Below are 19,909 nucleotides of genomic sequence, written 5' to 3'. Positions count from 1 at the left end.
TCAGCTAAGGATTCTAAAATTCTAAAAGCAGTGCACATACCAAGTTTACACGTAATTTACATTCTAACAGTTAAGAAAAATAAATTCCAAGAAATATAAGGCTAACAAAAATTTCACCTCCAGGAAATATTCTATACAAAACACACTTATCTCTCGTCATTTGATATTGTTTTTCCAACATTTGTATAAAAACCAGGTTTGTAGTAAATTCTTTACAGGTAGGTGTTTTTTTCTTTTTTGATATTCCTGTGTTTCCCAATAATGTAACACACTTGGGTATTACAATTGTTAGCTGAAAAAGTCTCCTTTGTAGCTCTGCAATATCCCTGGAACAAACACACCTCAAGAGGACTGGCCTCCCCACCAAACTTGACTGTTGGGGTTTGTGTCAGAGGTCTGCCCTGTACAGCTTGGCCAGGTGATGCTGTTGCTATTAGTCAAGGATACCAGATAAAATGATTTCATTCTTCATTATTTCCAAGAGTACCTCCTCTTTGGAAAGCAAGGTATCTTATAGCCTGCCAGTATTGCAAGCATCAACCACCGGTCTCAGGGGTTCGATCTTTAGGGCCTTATATTTTATAACTGGATAGACCAACTAATAAATGCTGACACTGACCATAAATTGTGGTCAGTATTAGCATTAATTTGTCATTCTGGTTTGTAAAGTAAAACAACCAGTGAGTTAGACTTAACCACATTAAAAACAAAATGTGAAGATAGAATCCTAAGTATTTTCTCTTATGGAAACCATATTATGTTTGTTTCTATGAACAAAATATAATTTTGTTTTTAATCTGGGGGTAATAAAAGACCTTTTCAATGATCAGAATAACAATGTGTAACTCATCAAAATCTACCCATAATATTTGGCCATGGCTAGTAATTTCCTTCCTAGACTTTGTTCTAGAAAGAATTTTGTGCTTCTTACAAAATGACAAAATCTAGGAAAACAAAGTGATAAAATAATAGCAGCGGGATCTGAACAAAGAAGATGAAGCCCAAAGTGCTGTTACACAAATTTGACACACAGTTTTTGTTTTGTTTCCAATCAGTTGCATGATTTTTTACATATGTTTAAAAGAGAAAAAATATTTATCATAGGTAGTCAGGTAAGGGTCCAACTAGAAGGCTATCCTTTGCATATGTACATTCAAACTCTTCTAATAAATTCCTTTCATGATTTTTAAAAACAAAACTAGTCTATTAGTACTGAGTCCTAAAAGCAACTTCTCATTGTCCTCATAGGACAGATACTACTTTTAACATGTATCATCTTCAACATCTTCAGAGTCTAGAAACCTTGGCACACAGCCTTAGCATGTATCTTAGCCTTGAATATACTGAAGACTACTGTCCTGAGGGCCTGCAGAGGCAAAACTATGTTGTCTCAAAAGCTGAACTAAAGCAAAATCATCTTTCTTTCTGACATAGGTAAAGAAGGCTATCACTGTTGTTTCTATAATTTTTTATGAAGTAAATGGACTGCTGCTGATAACGCTGGAGGTTTGAGGTGCCTTGGAAGAGAGATGTGTCAATCGTCTGAAAATCAGCCACTGAAACCCTTATGGGGGCATAGTTCCCTGACATACACAGCAGATTACCATGAGTGGAAGTGATCAAACAGCAACTGGTGGAGGTGGTGCAGTGGGTAGGAAGTAAATCTAATATGACGACTGAGACTGAAGAAAAGCCAGCAGCAGTCAGTGGAGAAAGGCATGAAGGACGGGAATATAAGCAAAAGGAAGGGGGTAAAGGCATGAAAAGTTAACAGGAAGCTAGAAAAAAAAGTCTCAAAACAGATGTATACAGAAATTATAACAGTCTACAAGTAGATACTGGGGTGGCGTTGTAGGATCAGCACTGCACTGTGAACCACAAGGTCGACAGTTCAAACCCAGCAGCTGATTAGAACCTCTGTACAGGGTTGCTGTGAGTTGGAACTGACTTGACAGCACTTCGTAACAAGTGGATCCATAGAGAAACAAGTTGAACAGGTGTGGGAAGGCAAATGGGACTACACCCAGGAAAACATGTCTGACAGGCTGTTTCAATATTAGTGTTACAAATGTTTCAAAATACAGGAGAAAACGTCTTAGTCAATAGCCAAACACCCTGAGGGAATTAGTGGAGCTGGGGGCTCAGGTCATGGAAGACATCATGATCAACTGGTATAAATGACAGAGTCAATGTTGTACACTCTATTTTGGTGAGTAGCAACTGTGGTCTTAAATGATTATGAGTAGACATCTAAGGTGCAACAAATGATCTCTCTGTCCAGTGCAAAAAAGACACAAACAAAGACACATGGTAATGATTAGTCCAAAGATGTATGTTGTTGTTGTATGTTATGTGCCGTGGAGTCGGTTCCGACTCATAGCGACCCTGCACAGGGTTTCCGAGGCTGTAAATCTTTACGGGAGCAGAACGCCTCATCTTTCTCCCGCGGAGCCGCTGGTAGTTTCGAACTGCTGACCTTACGGTTCGCAGCCCGATTTGTAACCACTACGCTACCAGAGCCTCTACCCTTCATGACCCTGAAACCAGAACTAGATGGTGCCTGGTTACCGCTCTGAAAAGGATCACACTAGGAGGTCTTGGATGGAGTAGCAGAGAAATGTGGAATAGAACTCAATAAAAGAGAAGACCAAACTTGCTGGGTCTCATAGAGATTGATGGAATCTGAAACTATAGCCCCTCAGACAACCTGGAACTCAACTCACTCAGGTGACTCAGCTTTCAGCTAAGCAAAAGACAGACTGTTAAGCACCACCAGGGAGGTACGCAGTCCTTTAGTGCACAAAAGGGCAAGTATCTACTGAGAGAGAGAGAGAGCTCAGAAGCAAAGAAGCAAAAGGAAATGAGGACAGAAAATACAGGAAGTGGTAAGCGTACTATTACATTGTGGAGATTGCAATCAATGTCACAAAACAAAATGTGTATGAATTGATGAATGGAAAATAAATTTGTAAATTTTCACCCAAATCACACAACTTTATATACAATCCAAAAATATTACAACAAAATCCTAAGAATCTTGATTTAAATAAAAATATCAAGGTATAAAGCTGTTGTTTCAAACCCATCTTTCATCTAGGTCTGAACCCTTCCATAGGCCGTGTTTCCAACTCTCTTAACCCTGACAGGAGACAAACGTGTTGGAAGTACAGCCAGGATACTCATTAGATGCCAGGATGGCGTAACTTTGTCTCTCATACTTCGAATATGTTATCAGGAGGGACCAGTCCCTGGAAGACATCATGTTTGGTAAAGTGGAGGGTCGGTATAAAAGAGGAAGAAGACCCCCAGTGAGATAGACTGGCACAGTGGCAGCAGTAATGGGCTCAAGTGTAATAATTGTGAGGCCAGCATAGGACCCAGCAGTATTTCGTCTGTTGTGCACTGGGTCACTCAAAGTTGGAACTGACTTGACAACTAGCAACAACCACCCTTTGCTGTAGAATTATGTACCCAGATTTGCACCACATCAAAATGGCCGTTTTGACATGCTTGAGGGATTCAAATCGTGTTAGTCAAACTTAAGTTTTAGGAATTAAAAGAAGGGGCAAGATCAGCACTGTAGGGTGGATAGGATAAGGTTTCTCAATAAAATTTTCATAGGCCAGCCCTTGCTTCTCATGAAGACTGAGCAGGTGTACTGTGATGAGGAAAACATTCTTGGGTGCAACTTTCCTATACTTTTTCTCACCAATGCAGTTTTCAACTTTATGAAAACTTCATTACTTATAACCCCCATGATCATACTGTGTCCTTCCAAGAAAATCTATCACGATTATTCCTTTAGAATGCCAAACAATCTTCATAACCTTGTGAGCCGATAACTCGTCTGTAGCCATCCACTGATCAGAGAGATGTTTAAATATAATTTGTCTGGAATAAACTTAGGCAAGAACTAGAGCCATAGTAGAAATACTTTACTTATGTGTGTGTGCTCTACCCACAAAACCCCCCACAGAACATATTAAACAGAAAAAGAATCAGAAGCAAGCCAAGTGTTTCTCGGCTCCCGAAGACCGTGCCTTAGACTGGTAAGTGTGTGCTGCTGGAATAGTGCCTAAATGACAAGTTGACTTCTCAGTAGTTTGAAGCTTGCTGAAGACATTTCTAACCACCACCCACTCCCTAACAACAAAGTGTCTCCCTGACTATAGATAACTGTTGAAGGAAATTTTACTCCTGGGAATATAATATGAAGTAGCCCACATAAACTCCTATCTACTTGACAATCATTAAATTGGTGCTCTGTTATAAATCATTCTTTTATGGGAATCAGGATGGTATTTAGAAACACCAGTATTACGCAGGTAATACTTTTTGCTTGCAGGACTACAAAGCCCGAACAATGGGTTATGAGAAGCCTCTTCCACCTATACAAGTCTTAGATTCAGCTTGAAAAAGCCCACTGGCATGCCCCTTTCTTGTTAACACATTCCTTGCATGTAAATAAATGTTTGGCCGTATTATCCTAACTCTTTCAAACCTTCTTGATAATATTCTTTGAAGGTGAAAGATAGTCACAGGACAGTCGGCTTCCCACTGAACTTCTGCCAAGTGCCTACTGGAAAAACTTCCTTTAGGTTTCTCGGCTGACTCTGTGCTATAGGTTCAAACAACAAAAAGAACACAGTTGCTCAACTGAAAGTTTGCATAACTGGTAAACTCTGTCAGTGAGTAATTCTAATCATTTATCATGATATACATGAATGAGCCAACAGTAGGATTAAGTGCATTTAGTTTGTGGAGGAACAAAATCTAGACATCACAAAAGCATGGAGACAAGCATGCCAGCCAGCTAGAGCAGGCTCCAGGAACCTGGAAGGATGCCAGTATTTGCCTTGTAAAATAGATACTACTCTGAGGTTTGGGCTTTGTTATTAATGGGTTTTAGTCTGGAACTAGAACCAAGTTTATTCAACTCCATGACCAAGGCAGAATACTTAATTAAGTCTTTTAAAAATAAACGGGTGGGGGAAAAATTTATATAAGTAACCATGATCTAGAATGAGCTAATGATGTGGACAATAGGTTCTCTATAAATTTTTAATGACAAGAGCTGTATCTACAGAATTTCTTAGTAGTAGGACTAAGAATCTATGAAACCATCTAGTTATATTTTATTTACTAAAGGGCACCTTCAACTATATAAGAATTAGGAAAGTACTCACCTTTCTCACCACTGTCACATACAAAGTTAGCAGTTTTAATACAATTTGATTCTTCGAGATTTTGCTAAGTGAAAATTCTAAAGAGGCTACTAAAATGAAGACAACAGCCCTTGGGCTAGCAGCCACCAAACCAACTGCAAGCTGGCAGACCCATCTAGTCATGGTGCTGTGCCAATTACAGTTCTTGCTCTGCTCACTAGCTGCCAATTCCTTCTTCCCTACTGCCTGAGCATTTCTGAAAGGAGCGTTTCCTGTCATTTATAAACAAGTTTGCCAATACTGCATGAAGCAACTGCCAGGCAAGAATTAGAGATATTTTGTCTGTTGGAAGAATCAACTCTTTGGCTCTATGGAAAAATCAACCTGGCAGATTCTGGAAAGAACATGTAGGATGAGGGGTGGGCAGCGTTCAAGAATGGAACATTGGCAAGAGATTTGTCCAAAGGCAAGCTGCATTAATTCTACCTTCATAATACGAAGCAGAAATGACAAAATGTGTAGATCAAACTCTGAAGAGGAAGAAGTACATTAAAAAGAATCATTCTTTAGAACTATTTGGTCACTGAAACATACTCCTTGCTGGGCAATATATAATTAAAGTAAAAGCAGAGATTCACAGTCAATCTACAGAACATAATGATTCCTAGATTACCTTAGTAGGTAAATGGACTTCGCTGATAGTCTATAAGAAACAGCAAACATCTCAGCAGCTATAGAGACCAGTACAGTGGAGGAGCGTCTTAAACGTGCCCAGTAGCCTATCAACCTGTAATTCTTCAGTGCAGTTTTTAAAAATGCCATTACAGACCTATAATACTATGTTCTTCAACAAGAAAAGTGAACCCAAAAGCAATAAATGAACTATAAGAGAATGGTAAACAGAGAAATGAATAAAGTTTTACTACTGTCAAAGCTGTTTGAACTGCAAGGTCGGTAGTTCAAGCTCACCAGCTGTTCCTCGGAAACCCAATACAGGGTCGCTATGGATCGGAACCGACTCGACAGCACTTCACAACAACAACAACATAAACATAACAGTAAATTTGTGTTTCAGGAAGACCAAGAGGTGCACTTTTAATAGGTGTTACTGGTTTGGGTTTAGAAGAACCAGAACCTAATAATTGATGGCACAAGCAAAGCTTTTCCAGCTAAGTACTCCCTACCCACACTGTTCCTACAGCCAGTGAGTGAGCCAATTACACCTCAGACCCCCATACCCAACGAAGGTGTGCGCAACTGAAACATGCTCAATCATTATTCCCTTAACATTTAAACCAGAAAATCACCTGGCAGCCGTTTGGGATTAGAACGTGCCTCTAATTAGTCTCCAGAGACACAATACAATTCTCAGAATAGCACGTTACCTTTATTTAGATGAAAATAACCTGCAGGGGTGGAATTGAACTCGGAACTCAAGAATTAGATTTTTGTTTTCTTCTAGAGAACTTAAAAACTTGTATCCTCCCTACCAGGCTCTGTGAGATTTGTTTAACAGGCATCACGGCTAATGCGGTGAAGACAAATAACTCTCCACTCAAAGACCCTGCCTCTTAGCTAAGCATATGGAGTCCTGGTGTGACGCTGTGGGCTAATGCGTCAGACTGCAAAGTTGTTTGAACTGCAAGGTCGGTGGTTCAAGCTCCTTGGAAACCATCTGACCTCTGGTAAAAAGGCATTTTCTCTGAGAATTGCATGTGTAAATCCATTGGTATAACCTGGTAAATCCACTCTACTGTGCTAATTTCCTGGTATACAATCTACAGTATATCAAGGCAGGACTAGCATTTCAACTTGTTTTAGTGTAGAGCACCATATAATCCATGCTTTAGTAACCACTCAAATAAAACTATTATTACATCCTTTCATAACCACTCAAACTGACTGAAGAATCTGTGCTTAGTGGTCCCATACCCATAAACTTAAGACTAATCCAACTTTATGCTTGCTCCTTGCAACCTCATCCTACCCACTTTAATAGCCATTCGCACACATACCAGGAACTTTAGAAAGTTCATGGAATTCAAAGATGAAATTTTTTCATGAACTTCTTGAAGCTCCCCTCTTTCTCCATGTTCTGTATGTACATATTAGAAAATTCAGGCTCTTCTTTTAGAGTATAGCATATCTTAACTGGGTCATACTTTTTGGGGCTCCATGGGACTTCACCCTAGCAACAGCTCTAGGAGACAAAATGTATGGTGTGGGTGTGTTTTGTCAGGAAACTGTCTTAGGTGATGCCCCAGACAATGCCCGAGGCATCATCTCAGCAGGCACTACTGGAATAATCTTAGCAAATGAGGGTGAGTGAGATGGAGTAATCTCTTTAGATAGAAGGGGTAGTTCTGACAGGATTCAATTGAGTTTAGGGGCCTAACGTACCCCCATCTTCCTTAACGTCTGCATATGTTCCCATCCCAAGTTTTAGGACCACATTTCTTTCCTATCGATGCACTCAGTTTACCTTCAAACAGCATTCAAGGTTGGTAACTCAACTGACATTGCAATTGAACTACTCTTACAAGACTCTGGATTTGGGTTTCAACAATGTCACCTGTTACTGTAAGAAATAAGGCTTCCTCTCTTTCAGGATATAAAGCAACTTTCACGTCTTTTATGCAATGCTTTAGCTGTCATTCTGAAGCCATGAGCGAATCTCTTTCTTTCAGCATTTTGTTTAGTGAAAGTAGGAACAACCAGCCACTTTCCTTAGTATTTCCCATTCTGGCAAAATTGTACAGATGAATCAAATATGCAATCACCCAGAGCCTTGTTTCTCACAAATATTTGATCTACTGGTGATATTATTTTACTTATTTCTGTTGCCCCTTCAAGCCATTAATTAGCAGTACCCTCTTTAATACTGGAGGCAGAGTCCTCTATGCCTGTAAGACTAGCCAGACTTGAGAAGTAATTTCGAACAACCATTTTTATCATTTTTTCTAGAAACATTCTTGGCATCAAACATATTAGGCTGAGTTTTCTAGAGATGCAAAACCAGTGAAGCTTATATATGTATGAGGGGGTTTCAAAAAGTTCATGGAAAGCAATGGCAATGTTCTACACCCTACTTTGGTAAGTAGCAACTGGAATCTCAAAAGTGCCCATCTAAGGTACAACTTAACTGTCAAGCATAAGGTCAGCAGTTCAAACCTGCTAGCCAACCCTGGAAACCCTATACAGGGTTGTTATGAGTCAGGATTTACTAGAAGACAGCAACTTAACAACAATAAGGTATGATTATTGTCCTCTCCCTGACTGAAGGAAAGACGAGTGATGAAGATTTAAGACTCTTGGAAACAGTCCAATGGACTAATGGATCACTTGAACATCAGTCTCCACGATCCTGAGACTAAAAGAACTCGATGGAGCCAGCTACCATTATCAACTGTTCTGATAGAGATCACATTAGACGGTCTTAGGTAGAATGGGAGAAAATGTGAAACAAAACTCAAAATTATTTAAAAAGACCAGGTTTACTGGTCACAGAGAGACTGGTGGAACTCCAAGACTGTGGCTATTGGCCATTCTTCAGGTCTAGAACTAAACTTACCCTCATGGCTCAATGTTCACCCAAGTGATAGGTATACAGGGGGACAATACTAGTGAAGAATGCACACCATAGAATGACCCAAGGACAAAGTTCAGAAGGATTGAGAAAGGCGAAGGAGTGACAACACACACAGGGATGAACGTAAGTGACGTTACATTGTGGGGACTGAAAATACTAAGGTGAAACAAAGTAAAGTTTGTTGAATATAAAACGGCTCTGTAAACCTTCACTCAATTCACAATAAAAAGTTTTGTAAAAGAAAACTTTGTGAATGCAATTAAAAGACAATGGAATTCTTCCATAAACTTTAAAAAATACGTATTTCACTTTTTGTATTTCTTACCTCAATCACAAAATAAAATAACATATGCTACTGAAGTTTTATTAACTATTATAAATTGGTATCTCTGATGTCCTATTTTCAGTATTGTAGGTTTTGGTTCTACATCTGGATTGAGTTCTGTCTGGGTGGTGATGTCATGTATGTTACCCTTAGGTTGTTGTCTGTTGTTGGTTTTCAGTCCAGAGAACTCCCTTCAGTATTTTTTGTAAAGTTGGTCTGGTTATTACAAATGTCTTTACTTTCTGTTTATCTAGAAATGTCCTAATTTTGTCATTGTACTTTAGGGAGTCCCTCATGATTTTTGGTTTGCTTTTTTTTTTTTTTTTCCCTTTCAGAGTTTTTAGTTTTTATGTTGTTCTCCCATTGCCCTTTTGCCTGCATGTTATCTGAGAAATCAGAGCTTAGTCTTAGTGGTTCTCCTTTGCAAGTAACTAATCCTTTTTCCTGAACTGATCTCAGGATTCTTTCCCTTGTCTTTCTTTGGGTTTGGGAAATCTGAGTATGTCTTGGTGATTTTCTTTTGAAGTCTACCCCATTTGCAGTTCATTCAGCTTCTTGAATGCTTATATTCCTGAAGACAGTTTTCCCTGTTCACTTCTTTGTCTCCCCCTGTTTTGTAATTCCAAACAAAAGTTATTCCTTTTCCTGGTGTTCTACACAAATCTCAGGTTTTTTAATTTTTTTCTTTTTTCTGATTGTTTTTCTAGTATACTAGTATTACATAGCTATCTTCAAGATCACTAATTTGGGCTTCTGTTGACTTAAACCTACTCCTTTGTCCTTTCAATGTATTATCCATTTCTGAAATATTAAGTCACCTTTTGAATTTTTATTTGCTGGTTTTGTATTATCTTCAGTCTTTCATTGTTTTGTCTGTTTGTTCATGTAGTATTTTCTTGAATTTGTTCAAACTTCTTCTGTGTTCTCCTTGCTTTCCTTGTTCTTTTTCTCAATTTGTTGAAGGTACCTAAATATTATTTTGGATTCTTTTTTAGGTAGTGCCAGTATCTTTTCTTCCTTGTAAATATTGCCTGGCTTTACAGCTTGGTCACTTATTTGAGCCACTGTCTTGTTTCTTCATGTGAATTGTAATTATTACCTCCAAAATATTGTAGTGTCATTGTTTTTAATTGATGGCTGTATGTTGCTATTTTCTTAGGCACTCACCAAATACAGCTTGGTGTTTGTGATTAGAGAATGCAGTTCTACATTTATCGTTTGTGCAGCTCAGTTTGTGGTATGTTTGGCTACTGTTGTTTGCTGTCTATTATTGATCAGGTGGTATAGATGCTGGTATTAGCTCCTTTGGGAGAATGGGGCTGCAGAGGGCATGGTTGTATGGATATGATTGCTGCTCTCAGTTGGGTGGGGTAAAAAGAGAAAACACACATACATGAGAAAAACACAAACAAGCAAACAACAGCAAAACAGGAAAATGGGGAGGGGGAAGAAGATAGATAGTGAAAGAAAGAAAAAAACCTAAAAGAGAAATAAGGTAAAGGAAAACAAAACCATGGAATAGGAAAATAAATAAAATGAAAAAGCACTAAACATAATTAGGAAGAGGGAAGAAAAAAAGAAATATCAGAGAGTAGTAAAGAAAAATCAACAGAAAAAAAGAGGGGGAAAGAAAAGCAGAAGAAACAAAGACAAGATAAAAAATAAGAAGAGAGGCTGAAAACAATGAAAGGGAAAAATCAGGGCAGGTATCAGACCCAGAAAGAAAACTTGGGGGGGGGGGGGGGGTGGTGTTTGTCAAGGAGTTCACACAGTGGTTGGGGTACTGTGGTGGCACTCTCAACCCTAGATTGAATTCCTATAGTCTAGATATTGTCTATGTTCAGGGTATCCAATCCAGAAAAAGATCATGCAAGCCCCCAGAGCAGCTGGGATCAGGCTATTTCAGGCCCAGAGGGAAGTCCAGTGGTGGGATAGTGGGGGTGGGGGAGAGATGGCATGCGAGTTCCCTATGGTCCAGGGCTGGCTGGGGCTGGTTCTACAGGTTTGGAGCAGGGCTCAGCTGAATCCAGGGGTGGTGGCACAGAGAGCTTCCAAGTGACTAACAATTATGACACTCATGACTGCACAGCTTTACCCTCTCGGAGATCAGGAGCTGTGCTGGGGGTTCATGAAGGTGGGAACAGACCATTCCTCTGGTCACCAGGGGACGGTGGAGAAGAAGAAAGAATTACACTTTTTTTTAAAGCCGCTAGTCAACAATGTCCATCTGCTCCACCAAGACACCGTCTGCTTCCAAAGCTGCTCACAAAAGTTCAAGACAGCCAGCAGACACAGTTCACCTCTTTTCACTGGGTCTGCTCAGCTTCTCTTCCTAGTAAGCATTCAGTCCGTTTCTCTATCCTTTCTGAAGTTCAGGGTTGCAGGACTAGCATCTGCATCGGTCACATGTGGTCTTCATTATTTTTATAGTAAAGGGTCTCTGTAAAAGGTCTGCCCAGCCCACCATCTTGCTTGAAGACTTGACTTTAGCCATTTTTTTCTTTCCATGAACTTTTTGAAGCCTCTTTGTGTATATATATGGAGAGCACTCACACAGTTGTAGACAGGCTGACAAGTCCCAAATCCATAGGCTTAAGATCAGGCTGGAGGCTTCTCCTGACTTACATAGCTACAGGGGCTGATGAACCCAAGACTGGCAGGCAATAAAGCAGGTCACTGGCTTAAGTTCCAGGAAAAAGAGGTCATATGATGAGAACCAGATACAGGATCCACACTAAGCAAAAAGTCAATAGGCTTTGCCAGAATATCCACATATACTTGATGCAGATCATACCCATCAGGAAACTCCCTTTCAGCTGACTATTGGCTGTCCATAGTATAGCTCGTCATGGAGGTGATTGCTTTTTTTTTTTTTTTTTTTTGGGGGGGGGGAGGTGATTACATTTTAACTGTCAAACCAGAGAATCTTGGGCCAGCCAGATTAAATACCTTAACCTTCACAATGACTATTCAAAATATCTTCTGTTGTGCACTGGCCTTGATGTAGGATGTTCTTTCCGGTATTTCCAGTCTACCCCCCCACCCCCATAGATCTTTCTTGTAGAACAGTTGTTCTTGAAAATTAATAACAAAAACTCCTGATGAACTTCATAAAAAAGCTGAGGTACCAACTGTTCTCAAGGGGGTTTTGATTCATTATAGTCCAAGGTAACCACAGGTTCATAATCATTCTAGAAATAGAGCAGCCTGTTGTTAATCTTAGATACACACTGGAGTCATCTAAGGCGCTTTCAAAAATTATATATGTAAGCTAAACTAACATTACACCAGGGGATTGTAATACAAAAGGTCAAGGCAATTCTAATTGAAAAACTTTTTTTTTTGCAGGGGTCAAATCACAAAACTAAATCCACTGCTGTCCAGTTGATTCCAGCTCATGGTGACACTGTAGGACAGAACTAACCAAGAGGGGAGTCTCCATGGCTGAAATCTTTACAGAAGCACATTTCTACATCTTTCTCCCATAGAGTGACTCATGAGTCACTTGAGCCAGATACGAGATTGTTTTTCTTCTTAGCATTTAGTGTTTTAAGTGGTATTTACCGTTCCAATTTTGAGAAATATCCACCAGGTCTCATATGCACACATGTTTTTTTTTAATTGTACAATGCAGATATTGTGGTTTTCTTTTGTTCTGAACATATTAAAAATTGTGGCAACCCTGCAACAAAACTAAGTCTCTTGATTCCATTTTACAACAGCATGTGCTCACTGTGTCTGTATCACATTTTGGTAATTCTCACACTATTTCAAGCATTTTCATAATGCTATTGCATATACAATACACTACAGAATAAACATAACTCTTATATTCACTGGCATATTAAAACAATTCTTGTGACTCTCTTTATAGTGATGTTTGCTTATTCTGGTTGTCAAGAACTGAATCTGCAATATCTCTGATATGTGCCTACAGTAGGCACCTATGTCCATTTCTTATACTGTGGGGGCGTGCATGTTGCTGTGAAGGTGGAAGCTATGCCAACTTCAAGTACCAACCAGGCTACTCATGGCAGACCATTTTCAGCAGAGCTTCTAGATAAAGACAGACTAGGAAGAAGGAATAGGTGGTCCACTTCTGAGAATTAGCCCCTGAAAACCTTATGAATAGCAGTGAAACACTGTTTGCTGTAGTGCCAGAGGATAAGCGTGTCAGGTTGGAAGGCATTCAACCAAGGAAGAGCTGCCTCCTTAAAGAAGGGTAGACTATGTTCTTGTTGTTAAGTGCCGTTGAGTCGGTTCCAACTCACAGCGACCTTGTATAGGGTTTCTGAGGAGCGGATGGTGGATTTGAACCACCGACCTTGTTGTTAGCAGTCCAGTACTCATCCTATAACACCACACCAGGACTCTTTAGTAGGGGTTAATAGAAAAATGGAAAAAAGAGAAGTCAACTATAGATAGAGCAAAACTTTCAGGACTTTCATTTGCTGACGTGGCATGACTAAAAATAAGGAACAGCTGCAACTACCTATTAATAATTGGAATCTGGAATATATGAACTACGAATCCAACAAAATAGGAAGTTGTCAAAAATAAAATCATATGCATTAAAATCAGTATCTTAGGTACCAGTGATCTAAAATGGAATGGTACTGGCCATTTCTAAATGAGACAATCATGCAGTCTCTATGCTAGGAAAAATGAATTAAAAAGGAGTGTTTTCAGGCTCCAGGGCAAGATGGTGGAGTAAGCAGATACATGAGCCAATCCCTCTGCAGCAAAGGCATATGGGAGACCAAGTGAAACAGATACAGATAGTGATCCTGTAACACTCAGCAACAGAAAATAGGCTAGACACTAGCTATCAAAAGTGGGGCCTGGATTATAAGATTTGAGGGGGGTAAGGCAGAATCCCCACTGAATAGTTTTCCTCTTTTCCAGATGGATCTGGTGAAAGGGGATGGGGAATAATAGGTACAGGATTTTATGATTCAGTTTTGAGTCACTGTTATCAGGACTAATTGCTATAGTCACAATTGTAAACGTAGAATATGCGTAACTAAAAGTAGTTAATCTTTCATTTTAGGAACAGAAGACTCTAGGACCATCAAGAGGGAAGAGCATGAGTGGAGCATGAAATCCTAACCAGAAAAACAGCAACAGCAGAGATGGCAGCAGAAACGATGGCACGGAGAGATAGAGCAGCTGAAGACTCTAGGCCCATGGACTGCGAAAGGCAGTGTGCCTGTGGGCAGGAGACTAGCTTGCAAAATGTACCCTTTGGACATTTAAATAAGTTTGTATTTTTTGTTTTGTATGTGTACATCCAAAACCAAAAAGGGAATAGAATACTATAGAATAGAATGAATAGAATACTACAGGCTAGAATAATAGAATACTGTTAACTGATGTACATGGAAGGGGTTGTAATCATTGCAATCAAACAAAGCATGATTTGCTGAATATAAAACTGATATCTGCCCTGTAAACTTTCACTCAATTCACAATAAAATCTTTTTTAAAAAAAGGAAGCCAGGACACAGAAGTGGATTGAGTGCCAACTGTAAAATGGCTATACAAGAACAATGAGAAAAAAGAACAACAGGCGGACTGTGAGCTGGTGTGGAGCGGCATGGCCATCGAGCAGCTGTTGATACAGTGGCCTGCAGGTACAGGCATGGCTGAAGGTTGGCAGCAATGAGGTACAAGACCAGTCCCCACATTCACTAACTCAGCAGCCAGTGGCACCCCCCTACAGCACTGCCTCTGTTCTGCCTGTGGTCAGGTACTTGGCATAGCGCCTCACTTCTGGAGGCACGTGTACCTGACCTGCACTGTACCATACAGTCAACAGAAAACTGGGTTCACACTTCCAAGTCTACCACATCCACCAGGGACAGGTGACGAGTGCCTGAGAATATACCAATATACAATTATCAATTAAATATAAATACAACATACCACAATGCCTTGGAGAAAACAATTTCAGCATAACCAAAGAAACAAGACAGAGTGCCTCAAACAAGTGACCAAAATATAGAGTCAGAAAATGTAACGCAAATGGTATTGGAACTACCTGACGAGAAGTTTTAAAGAATGTAAAAAACAAGGAAAACAGACAAAACTATGGAAAAAGTGAGGAATCAAAGTGACAAAATAACTGAAAAAAAGAGCGAGAACCAAACAAAACCAGCAATTAGAAAGCCAGAAGACTAACACTAAAGTTGCAGAAAGAGATAATACACTGAAAGGGCAAAGAAATAGAACTGAATCAATGGAAACCCGAATTACTGAGCTTGATGAAAAACCTCTCAGTATTCATTTACTAGAGAGGAACAAGCAGAAAAAAGAACAAAACAAATCTGAAGAAAGCCTGAGATTTATGTGGAACAAAATAGAGAAAAACTTGCATTTGATAGGAATTCCAGAACAGTAAGAGACAACAAAATAAACCCCCACAGGGAGTATTATCTAAAAATTGTTGGAAGAAAACTTCGCTAATATGAAAGATGAGAAGACAGCCATTTAGAAATCAAACAAACTCCAAACAAGATAGACCAAACAAAAGGAAAACACCAAAAACATACTATAATCAAACCTTTAAAAACCAAACACAAAGAAAAAAATCTTGAGAGCAGCTAAGGAAACCAAAAAGTTACATACAAAGGAGAACCATTAAGACTAATGTCTGATTTTGCAACAGAAACCATGCAAGCAAGAAGACAATGGAATGGCATATATAAAACTCTGAAATAAAAAATAGCTAACCAAGAATCATATATCCAGCCCAAACTATTCAAATATGACAGTGAAATTAGGTCATTTTCTAATAAACAGAACTTAAAAGAATTTGTAAAAACCAGATCAACCTTACAAAAAAAAAGTATTAACAGATGTTTTTTAGACAGAGAACCAACAAGAGCAGATAACACCCAGACTAACATACATCATAGTATGACCTAGACTCAACCCAGATATAAAAGAAGTATTCAAAGCAAAACACACCTGTAAGAATGAAACTAGAGAATCAGAGATACAGCTGCAACAACAAAAACAAAGTAAAGAAGGAATAATGTAGTTACAAAACTCTGACATAAAGAGAAAATCAAAAAGATTTCAAGAATAAAAAAACTATCTGTATTCTATAAACTAGACTAGGTCTTACTCCTAGCCATAACTCAGCTCTTACTCTTAACACTAACCCTAGTTTTAGCCATAATCCTAACACTAAACCAAGTCCTGAGCCTAGATGTAGCCATAGTCCCAACCCTAACCCTCACTCCGTATTCCTACCTGGCCATCCCCAAAATTCCCCAAAAGAAAAGGAATTAACCGCATAAAGAACACTTCACAATCTATCATGAATTATATTACTTTAGTGATAATATAAATATACTTACCAGGAAGACCAGGGCCCTGGTGTGACACTGTAGAATAAGCACTGAACTGCTTATTGCAGTTCAAATACACCAGCCACTCCTTGAAAATCTTATGCAGGGTTGTTATTTATTGAAACCAACTTGACAGCACTTAACAACAACAACCAGGAAGACCAGTTAATAAGACTGTTATTCAAATTTACAAACAAACCACTAATGGCCGAAGATGAAGAAACTGAAGTTTTGTGTGTTTTTTTAACCAAATTCGATAGTTTCAGACTTGTAAAACTAATTATACAATCAAGATATACTGGTGATCAGCATGGCAAAGTTGAAAACAATTAAGAAGGATTAGTAAGTGGCCTTGGTGATAGAAACAATGCCACAAATTGCATGATATTGTAAGACCAAAGACTTACTCATCACAAATAATTTTTTTCAACAACATAAATGGACCTCAAATCGACTATGTGGAACGAGATGACCGAGATGCTCAATGTCAGCAGTCAGAACAGGATGTGTGCCAATTGTGAAAGCATCAAGTGCTCATGGTCAAGTTCAAGCTGAAAAAAATTAAAACAAGTCCAAGAGAGCCAAAGTATAACCTTGAATATATACCACCTGAATTTAGAGACCATCTTAAGAATACATTTTACACATTGAACATTAATGACCGAAAACCTGTCAAGTTGTGGGAGGACAAGAATATATCTGAAGAAAGCAAAAGGTCATGAAAAAGACTTAAAAGACCAAAGTGAATGACGAAAGAGACTCTGAAACTTGCTCTTGAACATAAAAGTAGCTACAGCAAATGGAAGAAATAATGAAGAGCTGATCAGAAGATTTCAAAGGGTAGCTTGAAAAGACCAAGTCAAATATTATAATGAAGTGTACAAAGACCTGGAGTTAGAAAACCAAAAGGAAAGAACATGCTCAGCATTTCTCACGCTGAAGGAACTAAAGAAAAAAATTCAAGCCTTGAATTGCAAAACTGAAAGATTCTATGAGTAAAATATTGAACAACACAGGAAACAACAAAAGATGTTAATACAGAGTCACTGTACCAAAAAGGATTGTTCAGCGTCCCACCATTTTTGGAGGTAGTATATGATCAAGAAAGGAGCTTTGGTAGCAGAGTGGTTACAAATTGGGCTGTGAACCTTAAGGTCAGCAGTTCGAAACTACCAACTCTTTCGCGGGATAAAGATGGAGAATTCCTGATCCATCTGATTTATGGTACAGAATACTGAACATACTATGGACTTTGTGGCACTGTTGGATAAACTGCTGACTACAAGGTCAGTGGTTGAAACCCATCAGCTGCTCCTCAGAAACTCTATATTGGGTCATTAAGAGTCAGAACCAACTTGACAGCGTTTAACCTATATCACCAGAAAAATGAAAAGAAAAAAAAATGTGTTGGAAAAAGTACAGCCAGAATGCTGCTTAGAAACGAGGCTGGCAAAACTGTGACTCGTGTACTTCGGACATTGGGGCCATTCCCTGGAGAAGGACATCATACTGGTAAAGTTGAACGGCCATGAAAAAGAGGAAAACTCTCAAGGAGATAGATGGATTGATCTAGAAGCTGCAACCATGGGCTGAAGTAAGTCAGGATGGCACAGGACTGGGCATTGCTTCATTCTGTTGTATAAAGCATCCTTATGAGTTAGGTACTCGACGGCATCTAATGACAACAGATAGACCAGGACTCTATTATTTCACTGCCTACAATACATGCAGAGTAAAAGGCAAGTTGAAATTCTACAAAAACCAAACTGCTGAGATTATCCACATTTTATTCCTTTAGTTTCCTTTTTTGCCCATCCTTGAGAATAGTACTACACTACTGATGTTTTGTACTCTTGCATTCGTATTGCATATGTTTTCATCTTTACTGTTAGCGGCTCTGCATCTGCCCTGTTTCTGACTGTACTTCCAGAGAAGCAATGCCTAATCCAGTGAGGTTTTCCCTTTCATTAACTCAAATCAAGTGGATCAGAGTAAGCTGAGAGCATTGGCTTCTTGGCCCGTTCTTAGCACTTGTTGTTAAGTACCATGAAGTTGGTTCTGACTCAAAGTGACCCTGCACAGGGTTTCCAAGATTGTAAATCTTTACGGGAGCAGAAAGCCAGTGGAACGGCTGGTCGTTTCGAACTGCCGACCTTGAGGTTAGCAGCCTAATTCATAATCAGTATGCTACCAGAGCTCCTTGTTTAATGCCCTCAAGACATTTCAGGTTGTAAAATGTGCTTTAGAAATTAAGTTTTACTAATATGATCTCAAGGAGCTCTGGTAGCGTAGTGGTTACGAATCGGGCTGCGAACCTCAGGGTCAGCAGTTTGAAACTACCAGCTGTTCCGCATGAGAAAGATGAGGCTTTCTGCTCCCGTAAAGATTTACAGCCTCGCAAATCCTGTACAGGGTTGCTATGAGTCAGAACCAACTCCACGGCACGTAACAACAACAACATGATCTCACTTCTTTTAAAACAATTTTTCTAGGAAACTCCAAACATACTACTATAGCAATACATAAACAATTTCCTCAATCCAGAGAGTATTTGTTTTTATTTTATACATACAAGGGGCTTCAAGAATTTTGTAAATAAATGGACTTTAAAGATCATGGGCTTTTTGCACAAAGGTTTTGAAGCCCTATGGAATATATTTAAATTACCTCCTACTCACTTCCGGGATTTTTGCTGCTGAAACAGTCAGATAAGCATAAAACACAGATGTCCAAGAATATTCTGTTACACCACTGCTTATAATGTGAGAGACTTTACGGATTGGAGTGTAACAAGTGTAAACAGAAGGGAGCGAGAAGAGAGTTCAAAGTGACATCTCATCTACAAATCAGGAAAGTGAGAAAGGTTAAGTGGCTTGTTCAGAGAGACAGCTAGGAGTAGCTAGCAGAAATTTAGGTTAAGTGTGAACTTCTCTAGCACAGAATTTTTAATTTAAGTAATCAGCTTTTTTGTGGTCGTTAAAAAGTCTCATTTTACATAGACTTGTCAGAGGTATGAAATATTCATCTATTTGTTAACAAAGAAACTAGCACGTAAGTTGGAAGTCAAAGACCCATATCATGGAACTCATACTCTCCAATTCCTACCTTTTTCAATTCTGTAAAAACTATGAATGTTTTACTTGAAAGAGTGCTTAAGAGAGAATTCATATCTTTATAGTGTAGGTGAGGAAACAAGCCAAAAGCAAAAAGGAGACTGATGTAAAGTGACCCAAACTCATGGCAGAGCTGGGTCTAGAACTGGGTTGTGACCCAGGGCTCTTTCTACCAGTTCCCTTCCTTATCCTTAGCATCAAAGCAAGCATTTTAGCTATGCTGGGAAACTTTAGATAATTCAAGATGATTCTAGTCATATTTGATATTTACTTGAAATTTTAAGGCCTAGGGTCACCTTAAATCACTGCCTGGGCTTTGTGATATAGTTTCCAGATCCAAACACATTAGAAATGACCAATGA

At 39.1% G+C, this 19,909-nt stretch overlaps 1 protein-coding gene across 2 annotated transcripts in view; it reads right to left on the bottom strand.

Annotated features, from left to right (window-relative positions):
- Positions 1-19,909, bottom strand: part of IGF2BP3 (insulin-like growth factor 2 mRNA binding protein 3) — a 181,617-nt gene that overhangs the window by 6,947 nt on the left and 154,761 nt on the right. The window contains exon 11 of one of the 2 annotated variants that reach the window (XM_006832215.1): positions 17,203-17,205. The exons of the other annotated variant lie outside the window; for it this stretch is intronic. Within the exon in view, the coding sequence (XP_006832278.1) occupies positions 17,203-17,205 (3 nt within the window). The remainder of the gene's footprint in view (positions 1-17,202; positions 17,206-19,909) is intronic. 2 annotated transcript variants of the gene reach the window in all.

The sequence above is a fragment of the Chrysochloris asiatica genome, unplaced genomic scaffold, assembly GCF_000296735.1.
Source record: "Chrysochloris asiatica unplaced genomic scaffold, ChrAsi1.0 scaffold00006, whole genome shotgun sequence".
Classification (NCBI taxonomy): domain Eukaryota; kingdom Metazoa; phylum Chordata; class Mammalia; order Afrosoricida; family Chrysochloridae; genus Chrysochloris; species Chrysochloris asiatica.
This window is presented reverse-complemented; position numbering and strand designations above follow the sequence as displayed.